The following is a 14,095-nucleotide window of genomic DNA, read 5'->3' as shown; positions in this document are numbered from 1 at the left end:
TCAGGTTTAACATCTGGTTGCCTGTAACTACCGGAAAAGACTTCTTGGTGGACTCTCTGGAGCTGGATAATAGGCTGCATCTTTAAAACTTGGGAAAATCCATTTCCTTGTTCAATTAATGCAGGCAAGGACTTAAACAAACAAAAAATGTTTGTTAAACAAGCAACAGTAATACCATTAATCTCAGTTTGAAACACAACCACACAGAAACAGATATGACAGATTTTAATTCAAGGCTTTTCTAAGACCTAATTTTTTGGGTCATGGATATTCACTTTTACCTTAAAATACCTATTTTATTTTATTATCTTTTTAAATACTAATTTTAAATGCTGAGAAATTTTAACCCAAAACTAAAACTAAAAAGGTATGTTCTACTCCTACAATGACTAGTAGTAAAATAAAAACTTCAGCAGCAGAAAGTTAACAGACTTTCAGAGCCAAGGATTTAACGTCTGAAATTCTATATTTTAGGACAGTAAGTATTTTAGAAATCCTGATCAAGAGCAGGCGGGGATCGGTATATTTTTCCTGTAAAGGGACTTAAATCCCTGTCACAGTTACTCAACTCTCCCATTGTAATGTAAAGAAGCCACAGACAATAAGTAAATGGATGGACATAGCTGTGACATGAAGTTTTAGAAATGGACACAAAGTTTTATTTACAAAAATAAGTGCAGGTTGGTTCTTGCCTGGCTCACTAGTTTGCCAACTCCTGATAAAGAACATGTTATGGGAGAAGCATGAGCACCAGAAAATCATGGAATCAAACAAACCACAAAAGAATGTTATAGGAAATTATCAGAACAAGGAAGATTCAGGAGTTTTTAAAAATAATTTTCATATACTAGAAATCAAATGTTTTCCTGTTTGCATAAAATAAATGTCAAGAATATAAACAATTTTATTATAATAATACTAAGACCCCAAATTGGATATGCAGCATACACAATACAGTGGTGAGGAGTATACTGGGATACGTAGGTAGTTCAGTTGATTAAACGTCTGACTCTCGATTTCAGCTCAGGTCAAGATCTCACATGGTTCGTGGGATGGAGCCCCATATGGGACTCTGAGCTGACAGTGAGGAGCCTTCTTGGGATTTTCTCTCTTCCTCTCTAGCCCTCCCCTATGTGCATGCACTTGATCTCTCTAACAAAAAAATAAAACTAAACAAACAAAAAATGAATAAAGGCTCTGGAGCCAAATATCTAGGGTATAAGGTCTGACTCATATATCTGGGCATCTAGAGCCTCTCTGAGCCTCAGTTTCTCAACTATAAAACATGGAAATCAGCAGTACCTATCTCATAGTGTTATTGTAAGGACTAAATAAGATAATATATGTAAAGCAGTTAGATGGTGTCTGACTCCTAAATCCTCACTAAAGTTTATCCAGTCTGATAGACTGCTAACTCTCAGAATTAAAAAATATAACCAATGTTCAAAGAAGTCAGATATACTGGCACATACTTCTATTAAGTGGTAGTTATTCTGAATGTTATTGTCACTTCATAAATTTCTTCATAAAGATCTACTTAAAAGACTACTGAGAATTCCTGTTACAAGAGACTAAAATACATATAGATGTTGAAAGCAAATACCTAGCTATACATTTCATTCATTTTATAACTATTTAGCATATAGCTTTTACCTTCATGGCTTCACTGATCTCTTTAGCTATGGTTTCTCCTCTGCATTTTAAATTTTCCACACGAGAGGCTGCAAAGAAACCACCAAACAGCATTTTAGGTTCTTTATCTAATACCAAGTCATAAAAGATACACAGATGCTATGTGGACAAAACTCCATTAGGACTACCCACCTTAGCTCAACCTTTCTTAGTATACTTTGTAATCTATTAAAACAAGTGTCCCATTACATTTATCTAGATAAATAAAAAGACTACGGAAATGTTAGAACAGTAGAGTAAAACAAACAGGTATGATAGGCAACAAGAGTTCTGTTTGGAGTAGTCCTAACACTATGTGCCTAGTGTTTGTTCTATACGTGATCTACCACTATATTTACCATCTTCAATCACTATCATCCCATTTTAAAGTAAATATGGGCTAATTATTTGATATTTGTATTACTCTGAATTTAGACACATAAAACACATTTGAATTTGGAATAAACAATCACATTGCATCAAGGACACCTAGATGGAATTTCTGGGGGGAAAATCTGGAAGATAGTCAATAATATTAATTAAAAATATTTTTTAATGTTTATTTTTTCTTTTAACAATTTTTAATTGACATCCAAGTTAGTTAGCACATAGTACAATAATGATTTCAGGAGCAGATTCCAGTGATTCATCCCCTGTGTTTAACAGCCAGTGCTCCTCCCATTTAGCCCATCCCCCTCAGCCACAACCCTCCAGCAACACTCAGTTTGTTCTCTGTATTTAGGAGACTCTTACGTTTGGTCCCTTTCCTTGTTTTTATATTATTTTTGCTTTCCTTCCCTTATGTTCATCTGCTCTTTCCTACTTCCTTGCTGTTTTACTGATTCCTAATACATTTTATTTCCTTCCAATCTTTGTTACAAATGTTCATGGCTACTTCATAACAGAACTGCATATGCAATGATATAAAGGGATAAAAATCCTACTAAATTCCAAGCAAAACTGGATAAGAAAAATCCTTCCATTTTGATATCATCTACAAATTAGTTTTTAGAAGAGAAGTTCTCATTGGAAATTACTCAGATATAAGCAAACTCATACCCAGGATAGGAATGCTACAACCTTATTGGCTTCAAGAAAGTGGCAAATAAGCCAAGCAAAAAAATTTTTCTTTCATAGCTGCTATTTTCTTTTCCAACTTTTCTTAGGTCAAAAAAGTAGAATACATTTAGAAAGGAAATAAACAGCAAAAGCAGCTGGAAGAAAGAGGGTACTCAAAGAAAGGGAAAGGCAACAGGATGGACTCAGAAAAAGGTTCTTAACCAGTTTTGCCACCAGAGATTTCTTTGGCATTTTGAGGAAGCCTAGAGACTCTTTCTAAGAATAGTTCTAAATGTGTTAGTTTTTTATGTGAGGTACAATTTACATACAGCAAAACGCAGACCTCAAGTTTAACATTCAGTCCCCTTTGACACATGTAAATCATTCCTGGGACACTTCCATCACCCTGCAAAGATCCCTTGGGTCCCCTTCCCAATCAACCTTCTCTACAAGAAACAACCACTCGTCTGATTTCTATCATTATTCACTGCTTTTGCTTACTCTAGAATTCTACCCAGCACTGGGCACTCAGAGTAAGGAAAAATGGTCTCTGCCCCTCAAGTAACTTTCAAGTTAGAAGAGGAAGACACATAAACACACAGAAACAAGCCAGTACTTTTGAAAATGTTTCAACTTTTCCTGCATAGCCTCAAGTTTCATTTCCAGGATCCCTGCCACAAATCCCACCCTCTGCGGGAACTGAGCGCTCCCCTGCTACAGACTCGCTCTGTGTCCTGTCCAGTTCCAGCAGAGTGACTGGAAGACGATTGCACTGATTTGTTTAAAACCGTTTCTCAACCCTATCAGACCCACCTTCCCCCTATAGAACATACTTTGTGTGCTCGCTTCAGCAGCACATATACTAAAATTAGAACATATTTCATAAAGATAGTAGTTCTGTACATATAAATAAAAATACAAGGGAAGAAGAAAAGATATAATGAAGTACTCAAATACTTGTACCCCTTATCCTGACTAAAGTTGGATTTAAGACAATTTATATTCGAAGTCATCCTACATAGAAAACAAAAGATCATGTAAGCAGAAATAGAAAAACTATTGTTTTATAAGAAATAAGTCTGTATTATTTGAATATGATTAAAAAGAAGGAAATAATAGAGTATAGATAACCTAGCAAGACAAAGTACAGGCTGTTGAAATGGTAAAAATTAGGAAGTATAATATTTCTACAAATTAGATGGCTTTATTAAAAGTGTCACGTCAAAATAATTCCTTACATTATAACATGGGAAGGTGTAAGATTAAATACTACTTAGAAATTCCACTGTTAATTCAGACTACATTCAGTACATTCAGTAGATATTTTTACTTAAAAAGACTTCAGCAATCATACCATCAAAAGGCAATGAGAAACACAGGATAGACTGGGCCAAAACAAGAAGATGAGAAACTACAGAGCAGATATGTGGTTGACCTCTATGGACAGATTCCAAGTAAGAACAAACAGAAACAATCCAAAAATGTAATCAGAATTTTAAATAGATTTTTTAATATTAAAAGTTTCGTATTCACATAATTTACCATTATACAAAAGTACAGTTTTTAATATTTAGTGTGATAATAATAGCAAGCAGTTAAAAAACAATTTTTAAGGTTTATTCAATTTTGAGAGAGAGAGGAGAGAGAGAAAAAGCATGCGAGCATGAGCGGGAGAGGGGAAGAGAAAAAAGGCAACACAGAATCCAAAGTAGCCTCCAGTCTCTGAGCTATCAAAAAAAGCCCAATGCGGGGCTCGAACCCATGAACCATCAGATCGTGACCAGAGTTCAAGTTAGACGTTTAACCAACTGAGCCATCCAGGCGCCCCTATAAATAACAAGTATTTTTACATCATTTCTATTTTAAAAATGAGGGGTGCCTGGGTGACTCAGTTGGTTAAGCTTCCAGCTTCAGCTCAAGTCATGGTCTCTGGTTCCTGGGTTCGGGCCCCACGCTGGGCTCTGTGCTGACAGCTCAAAGCCTGGAGTCTGCTTCAGATTCTGTGTCTCCCTCTCTCTCTGCCCCTCCCCCATTTGTACTCTCTCTCTGTCCCTCTCTCAAAATAAATAAACATTAAACAAAATTAAGAAAATGAGATTCCTACTTTTGTATGTTTCCATTAATTTAGTAACATTTGGTTCTAGTCCTATTTAAAACATTCTCAAGTCTTCTATTACGTATTTCCCATCACTTTGTTGCTTTTGTAATAACTACGTACTGTACCAAAACCCTTTTCAATTAAAAATTTTGGAAATGCTAAGTAATTCGCTGTCTTTTGACAAAAGGGAATATGAAAGTTGTAACCGAACCTAACACATCTCATAGACTGATAAAATATGGTTTTGGCTGCAAAGATCTGTGTTTCTTTTTAGCTCTGTTTACCGTTCCTGCACATGTTAACTAACAGAGAAAGAAAGAAACATCATATTTCCTCATATCTGAAGAAATACGATGATGTAATGATGTAAGTCAGAATAGTGGCTATCTCTTATAGCCAGGGAATACTGACCAGAAAGGAAGATAAGAAAACTTTTTTGGGTACTAGAAATGCTATATAGTATAGACTGTCCATAAAATCAGGAAGCAGGATAAATATGTGTTACTTTCATATAATATACTCAGTATCTTTTTCTTTAAACTCAAATGACCTTTTTAGGTAAAATACTTCTAAATTTAAAGCAATGGGTCCAATTGTTAATACATGAAAAATACAATACATAGGCTATTTTCCTTGGTTTTAGAGTTTTTAGACACTTTCAATTATACTTGTTATATACATGAAAACATAACAGGTACCTTATTTGAAAATATAAGTAACATACTGTTTAAAAATAAGTTTGTCCTGGGGCACCTGGGTATCTCAGTTGGTTGAATGTTCCACTCTTGATTTCAGCTCAGGTCATGATCCCAGGGTCATGGGACTGAGCCCCACGTTGGGCTCTGTGCTGAGCGTGGAGCCTCCTTAAGATTCATTCTCTCTCTCTCTTTCTCTTTCTCTCTCTCCCTCTGCCTCCCTCCCTCCCTCCCTTTCTGACTAAAAAAGTTTGTCCCATGTTTCCCAACTATGCAGACACTCAGTATATCTAGATTGAAGTGGCAGTTACATATGTTTATGTGTGAATATAGATTCATCAAGCTATGCATTGTATGTTATACCTCAACATATACACACAATAATGAACATAGTATTTTTTAACATTTACTCTTGAAACTCATCTTACTTGTATTCATAGGATATAGCAATTAATATTTATTGTTATTGCATGATTTACAAAATAATCTATCATCCAAGGGATTCTCAATTTTTGTATAAACACATGCCACTTTGAAAAAAATTGTCTATAAACCCATATGATAGACACAATAGCTGTTCTCCATTTGTTGCACAAGCAATGAGAATATAAAAAGCACCGAGTAGTTTAAGTGTAAAATGGAATTAGGTCCCAGGCTTGGATAATTATAAACAGATTTTCACATATGAATTTTCGGCAGAATAATCTACGGTTGTGCTGGACATGTAAGTCATTTAGTATTCCTGGTTCCTGACTACAAAATGCCCGCTGCACCCTCCCCTTTACTGTGGTAACCAAAAACTTCCTCCACTTTTTCAAAAGGGCCGCTAGGGGGCAGTACTGCCAACAGTGAGAACCATTGTATTCTAACTTAAGTTTTAAAACTTCCTTGGGAATTCTTTTAACCTTGGACTCTCCAAGTGTTGAACACAATGCCTGACATGTAGAGCAGGGGCTCAATTATGTACGGTGGACTAAGACTATGATAAGAGTCCACTGTGGAGGCAAAAGAGGGATGAGGTCAATCCAACAGTGAAATTGAAGGAAGAGTAGAAGTTTCATATATGTTCTAAGAGTTGCTTTAAAAGAGGATCTGGTGCAGGACGGCTTGGGTAAGTGGGAATAGGAGGTAGATGGGAGAGGATGTGCTATACCAAAACAAGGGAATAAATCAAGAAAGAAGAAAACACAGGAACCAGGAAACAGTATTCAAAACAGAAGTACAGGAAATTCCTCCGATGATGAGGAAAGGAACAAATGGGACAGAAGTCCTGCAGCAGGCCTAGAGAGCAGCCAGTCCTGACTAGAACCGGAAGACAGAAGGCTCCCAGAGGAATATCTCCAGGAGAAAGGAAAATGTTTTAAAAACGGATTTGATGGATAACCTAAAGTATTTACCACACTGAGAGGAATTTTATAGTTCTATTGAAGTGTTTGGGAAAGAATTAGTGATAGCCACACCAGCAAACAAAGCAAACAGAAAAATAAAGCAATTATTATTCTGAAGGATGGGAAGCTGTTCAAGAAAGAAATATACTCATAGTAATGATTACCTGACTCATACTGAAGAACATTTATACAGTCATAACAATATAAATACTAACTACTACTGATGTTTTGACAAAAGTGAGAGATTAAAAGTGAAGCTGATGACTGCAGATTATTCTTTGAGAAACTTGGCTATGAAAAGAAAATAGGAGTACAGAGAAGAGAAACACAATGGCATGATAACTGTTTCTACTTAATCCGAACAGCCCATTCCTATAGTAAGTAGTGTGCGGGGCATCCAAGACAATCAATCTTGTGGATTACCATTAGTAACCCCGTGAGGCAAGCAGGTTTCATCAGAGGCCTTCTATAGATAAGAAAACAGAAGCCATGAGAACTGAGAAATGATCTAGAATAGAATTAGAACCCACATTTCCTAGAATTCAAAGCATATGCTCTTTTATATTCTATACATAACTTTCCAAAATGCCACTTTGTCTGGAATTATACCCATATGAATATAACAAAGGGTCAAAAATTAGCTTCAACATATTAAAAATCTCTTGAAATAAAAATAAATTCTATCTGGTAAAAACTAAAAATAGAACAATTCTAGAGTTAACCCTGCTTTAACTATTTACGTTATAGTACCTTCTTTTATTTTAAGTGAATTAAATTCCTTTAAGGAACATCAATTATTTTAGGAATAAAACCAACCAAAGATTTTAAAAAGCACTAAAAGAAGAGGGGAAATAAACACACAATTAAAGATTATCACTAACATATGTGAGTATGTTGCTGACAGATGCATCAAAAAAGCATTTTCCAACATTAATATCTTAGAAAATTTCAAAATATATAAACTTTTACTCCCTCACTCAAGATTTTTGAATCAATTTTTCACTTTGCATTAGTAAGAGCATACACATTTGACTTAGGACTGTATCACACGCAGAGGGCTAGTCCCTGCCAGGCAGGAGACTGGGGACAGGCCTCCTCCAGAAGCATCCCTGCCGGTCTTCTCTCCACTGCTTTCATGGGAACATCTTTGTGGCACCACTTCCCTCTCACTGCAAACGCGTTTAGGGATCTAAACTGCTCCCCCCAAATCATATTTAAACATCTGTAGTGGAACTAACGTGCATCTGAAATGTGATTTTCCTAATATTTTTCAACATAAATGTGTAGTATTTTGGCTACATTATAGGAAAAAAATGGGTCTTTAAAGGGTAGCTTAGAAATTTACCCATTTATAATACCACCTGCAATTTTTTTCAGGGGGGAAAATGCATCTCAAATTCAAAGAATTTCTGAAATATAACCATTTGTAAGTGGTTACTGACAGTGGCTTAAGCAAGTTGGCAGTATGAGGAAAGAAGAGGAACTGTCTCTAAGTCTTCTACTTGTAGGATCAGCAAAAGAACTGCAAGTATCAAGTCTACTATAGAGAAACTTAAAATAGCTCCTTGTCATCACTATATGTTTAGTGAAGGACAGAGGGGGGAAAAGAAAAGTCTCTTCAATTAACATCAAAAAACTTAAACAAAAAAAGACAATATAGAAGCAATTATTAGTTTTACTAATTGGATCACAAAAGGTTGTAACTGACAAATGAAAACTCATAGGTAGACAACTAATCAGAGGATTGCTGCAAGGATATTTAAAAAAAAAAAGTTTGCTCTTAAAAATGTGGAAGTTAGGCACCCTTGAGGACATTGCCTTCCCTAGTCACTTGTCTCCTAAAGCATAGGGAAACGAAAAAGTGGAAATGAAAGATTGGGTAATCAACCTAGTTTTGCTTTCAGGTCACTGCACTGACTAAACTGGGAAACATGAACTTCTAAAAGCCTGCACAAATTCAGACATCCAGCAAAAAAATATTAACTGAGGTCTTCCTTTCTATTTTCAATGTATTTTATGTACAAGAATGAGCAAGCATGGATACCAAAGGATATCCCTTTCTAAAGGGATAACCAAAGGCATGAATAAGAACCATGAATTAAAAAGTAGCACCCCTGGTGAAAATGAAACAAAACACTAAGTAGTGATTTATGACATTCTAGAAGATAACCCTTTGCTACACATTGAACAGAACTGCTGAACACACCTTCTAGGTAGCAGACACATAATCCTCTGCATCCACGCTCACCGGCTCCTTACCAGCATGATTAGTACTGAAGAGTTGTCTCTCTCTTAAGGTACCATGTATTTTCAAACTCCTAGCCTGTGTTTGCTGGCCTGGACCACGTCTCTAACATTATTCTGTAATGTTCTTCACCTCTATTCCCCTCACTCTAGTCTCAGTGGTCATTTACTCCATAAATACTCAAACTAGCTCTTGACTTAGGAACCTTATTCTAACTTTTCCTTGACTGAAAAGCTCTTCCTCTTGACTGTCATGAGTTCCTTGTTACTTCCTCTGAAAGCGTTTCTCATTACCTAAACACACCACCCTCTAAGTAATTACTTATTTACTTTTATATTGGTTTATGCTTTTCTTCTCCCACTTGAACATAAGCTCCATAGAGCAGGGACCTTGTTTATGTTGCTCACCATTATCTCCTTCACAGTGAGAACAGTTCTGGCATATAGTAGACATTCAAGAAATGTACTGTACTGAATATATGAATAATAGTCACTTAGTATTTATTGAGCATGGTGCTATAGGCTGGCCACATATAATGCAAACACAAAGTGCAAACACACAGAACTTTCACTTTTGGGAGACCATAACAAGAAAATTCACAAATGCATTGTAAACAAGTTTATTAAGGAAATAAACAAGTATTTTGATGGAGTGCTAGGGAGAAGCTATTGTTGTTAAGGTGGTTAGGAAAGATCTCTCTGAGGAGGTACCATTGAAATGAGAAAGAAAAAGAGAAGATGCCAACTTTAGAAGCACCAGGGAAAAGGATGTGTGAAAGTGATATACTTTCAAAGAACTGAAAGGTGGACCATAGGGCTACAGAAAAAAGGAAAGTATCTGAAATGAATTTGGAAAGGTAGGTAGGGATCAGATCATATAAGGGAATGTGAAGAAGTTTGAAATGTATTTTATATATACGCATATACGTATACATCTTTGGTTTCTAAAAATTTTTAATATTTTATTTAATTTTTGAGAGAGAGACAGAGCAGAGTGCAAGCAAGGGAGGGCAAAGAGATGAAAGAGATGAAGACAGAATCTGAAGCAGGCTCCAGGTTTCGAGCTGTCAGCACAGTGCCTGAAGCAGGGCTTGAAGCCAAATGAGCAGTGAGATCATGACCTGAGCCAAAGTTGGATGCTTAATCAACTGAGCCACCCAAGTGCCCCATATATTTTTTTAATTGGAAGATTTTAGAATTTTCAGTGAGGAATGAAAGCCGATTTATGTTTTTAAGAGTAGATGTCTGGTCAAGTTGGTCCTGGAAATTTACAAAACTCCCCACCTTTGTCCAAACCATCATGGGATAAATACTGAAAACTAAAAAGACATATCCTAAAGCATATACAAAATAAACATTTCTATGAACCATAAAAAAGTAGAAGAGAAAAAGCTGTGAGTCAGGCCAAAGTTGCAGGCCCACCAGTAGGCAGATAACTAGGAATTTGCTTCCTGTAACATAAAAGGGGCCCAAGTGCCCCAGAGGAGCAGGAAATGATAGAGTCAACTTTGCTGTATGAAACCAAGGGCTGAGATAGAGTTTTCCTACCCTGAAAAAGACCTGCCATTAGCCACGGTCAGGAGCTGAGGCATACATCAGAAGTGATGGATGCAGATAAGGCCTCAAAGCCTGGGCCTGGACCAAGCTGCCTGCTGACTTAGTGACTAATCCAGTACCTCCAATGTTACACTGGACCAGGGGCCCCGTGATGCAAATGCAGGCTTGGCTCTTGCCTGAGACTGTTCAGGTGCAGATGAAATGCAACCAGACAACTACTAGATAGGAATGGGGGAAAGGCAGTGACAAAAAAATAAGCACATAAATAACCTTAGTGAAAGAGTGTTTGCAAATCAAAATTCCAAAATACATGAAAAAATCACAACCATGAATTGAATGCCAATATAACTAATGTGAAGGTGAGAAATTTACCGTAGATGGCATAAAAATAGAACAATCTGAAAATAATTTTATAAGTTTAGGATTCTCATATAACTAGTGGAAATCATAACAGACATGACAGCAGAAAATAAATTATCAAATAAAAATGAGAATAATACAAAAACAGAAGAAATGATAAAGAAGCGAAGTTTAAAGATTAGGTTTAAGATTTTCTAGAAGATGGGAGTCCTCTGATTGAAAGTATACTTGGAAATGTGAGTGGAAGATGGGAGGAAAGAGGACGCAAACAAAACACATATCCCGCCCCCGCATGTGTATATTTAAATAAAATTACGTGTGTGTGTACAAAGAAATTACCAATAAAATGCATACGTAGAGTTGAACTATTTATTACACTATTGAGTTGAAAAAAGTTACAGAAGGTATTATGTACTACATAAAAATATAACTCAAACCTATGCCTGTCTGCCCAAGAACAAACACACTGATAAAGATCTACCGGGGCACCTGGATGGCTCAGTCGGTTAAGGGTCTGATTCTTGGTTTCAGCTCAGGTCACGTTTCACAGTTGAGCCTGCTTATGATTCTCCCTTTCCATCTCCTTCTGCCCCTCCCCTGCTCACACTTATGCATGGGCACACACTTTCTCTCTCTCAAAAAACCCAAAAAACAAACAAACAAAAACAAATAAACTAAAGATCTAAAATCAGACATATCAAACAGTTAAAGTAGCTGTCTATTTGAAGGTGTGTGGGATCAGGAAGACTTGGGAGGACTTTCATTTACTACTATATATAAACTATTGATTATTAAAGCTTCATATTAAACTTACCTTCACTAATTATAAAATTAATTATAAAACTAATTAGCACAAAAACTAATTATAAAAATATAACAATTAAAATATATATATAACAATTTAAAATACTAATACGGATTTTCAGCAGTTGAATTAGAAGACTTCCACCATATACTTAAGAGTAAACTGCACATACTTTGAATACATGAATCAATTTCCTGTAAAGTATATTATCCCCAAATGTCCAGTGCATATATACTCCTGTATGATTACATGAGTAGAGAAAAATGGATACATGGATTGACACCAGGTTAACAATGATTATCTGAAGGGGTAGGAAATGGGAGAAAGAGAATCTTGTAGACCAAGGGAAGCAGGACTGGCAGTCACTACAGAGTGATAAGCAAGGGGTGACATGACCTGATTATGCTTTAGAAGGAATCCTAGGATGCTGTGTGGAAAACTAGACCAGCGAGGAGACTATGGCTGTAATCCAGCTAACAGATTATGGGCAAGAGAGGTAGTAAGGGACTTGGTGGAAAGTGGCTGAATATGTAATATGTTCTCAAGGTACGGCAGTATGATCTTGCAGGTGGATTGAAAGTTTGGGAGTCCAGCAATAATCAGGAGTATGTGGTTTCACATAATGTGTTTATCTTTTAACATTTTTAGAATGTGAATGTATTTTCATATAATCAAGAAAAAGCAATAAAGTCATTTTCAATGTTAAAAAAATAAGAAAAAAGTACACACCAAACAATATACTAGGTAAATAAAAATAAACATCTAGACCCATTGTCGTAAAATTGCAGAGCATTAAGAATGCAGAGAAAATCTAAAACATCAGGAAAGAAAAAACAGACCATCTATAAAATAATGGCATTTAGAGTCAAGAGACTTTTCATCAACAATGAATGTCAGGCACCAAATTAGAAAAGAAGAAATAAAACTATCACTATTTGCAGATGCTATGATATAATATTTTATACAGAAAGTTCTAAAGAATCCACTAAAAAAATTAGAATGAGTTCCACAATGCTGCAATATATAAGATCAGTAAATAAAAGTCAATTCCATTCTTTTATAATAGCAATGAACAAAGTGAAAATAAGATTTTTTAAAAATTCTGATTATATTAGCATCAATAGAATAAAATACTTGGGAATAAATGTAACAAATGAAGTGTGGAAAAGTAGAAAACTTTGTTGAAAAAAAGCAAAGAAACCTAAATAAATGGAAAAACATTTTTTGTTCATGGATTGGAAATTTTAGTATTAAGATAGCCTTACTCCAGATTAATCTATAATTTCAACATGATCCCTATCCAAATGCCACCTGGCTTCTTTGCAGAAATTGACAAACTGATTCTAAAATTCATATGGAAATTGAAGAGACCCACGAGAGGCAAACAATCTTGAAAAAGAACAAAGTGGAAAAAGAACAAAAGAATCAAAGTACGCTCTGATTTCAAAACTTAACTGTAAAACTTTAATAATCAAACAGCCTAAGGATAGATATAGAGATCAATGAAATAGAACTGTAAATCCACAAATAAACTCGCACATTACAGTTAACTGATTTCCAATAAAGTTGCCAACACTATTCAATGAGGTAAAAAAATAGCCTTTTCAACAAAGGTGCTAAAAACAGTTATACATACATATACAAAAGAATGAAGTTGGACTCCTACCTCACACCATACACAAAAATTAACCCAAAATGGACCAAAGATTTAAGTGTAAGAGAGAAAACTATAAAACTCTTACAAAAATGTACAAGTATAAATCTTCATGACCATGTATTAGGCAATGGTTTCTGAGATATGACATAAAAGTATAAGCAATCAAAAGAAAAAAAGAGATATATTAGATTTACCAAAATGTAAAACTTTCAAAGAATATTTCAAAGAATACCATCAAAAAAGTGAAAGACAAATCATAGGATACGAGAAAGTATTTGCAAATCATGTACCTGATAAGAAACTAATTTCCAGAGTATAATAAGAACAATTACAACTCAACAACAGAAGGATAAATAACACAATTTTAAAATGGTCAAAGGATTTGAATAAAGATTTCTCCAAAGGAGATAAACAAATGGCCAAAAAGCACATGAAAAGATACTCATCATTATTAATCATCAGAGCAATGTATATCAAAAACACAGTGAGATATCACTTCCTGCCTATTAAATGATTATTAACAGAAAGACAACCTAAGATTTGGTGAGGATGTAGGAAAAA

General features: G+C 35.4%; 1 protein-coding gene across 1 annotated transcript in view; it reads right to left on the bottom strand.

Moving 5' to 3' along the window:
- Positions 1 to 2: 2 nt before the first annotated feature.
- The window catches only part of NSL1 (NSL1 component of MIS12 kinetochore complex), a gene marked incomplete at its 3' end in the record, with an annotated part of 27,168 nt that continues 13,075 nt past the window's right edge, over positions 3 to 14,095 (bottom strand). Inside the window, exons 6-7 of the mRNA XM_029933373.1 lie at positions 1,654 to 1,721; positions 3 to 131 (exon numbers count right to left, since the gene is read on the bottom strand). Of these exons, the coding sequence (XP_029789233.1) occupies positions 3 to 131; positions 1,654 to 1,721 (197 nt within the window). The remainder of the gene's footprint in view (positions 132 to 1,653; positions 1,722 to 14,095) is intronic.

The sequence above is a fragment of the Suricata suricatta genome, chromosome 3 (assembly GCF_006229205.1).
Source record: "Suricata suricatta isolate VVHF042 chromosome 3, meerkat_22Aug2017_6uvM2_HiC, whole genome shotgun sequence".
In the NCBI taxonomy this organism is placed as follows: domain Eukaryota; kingdom Metazoa; phylum Chordata; class Mammalia; order Carnivora; family Herpestidae; genus Suricata; species Suricata suricatta.
Note: the sequence above shows the minus strand (reverse complement) of the source record. Positions and strands in the feature narration are given on the sequence as shown.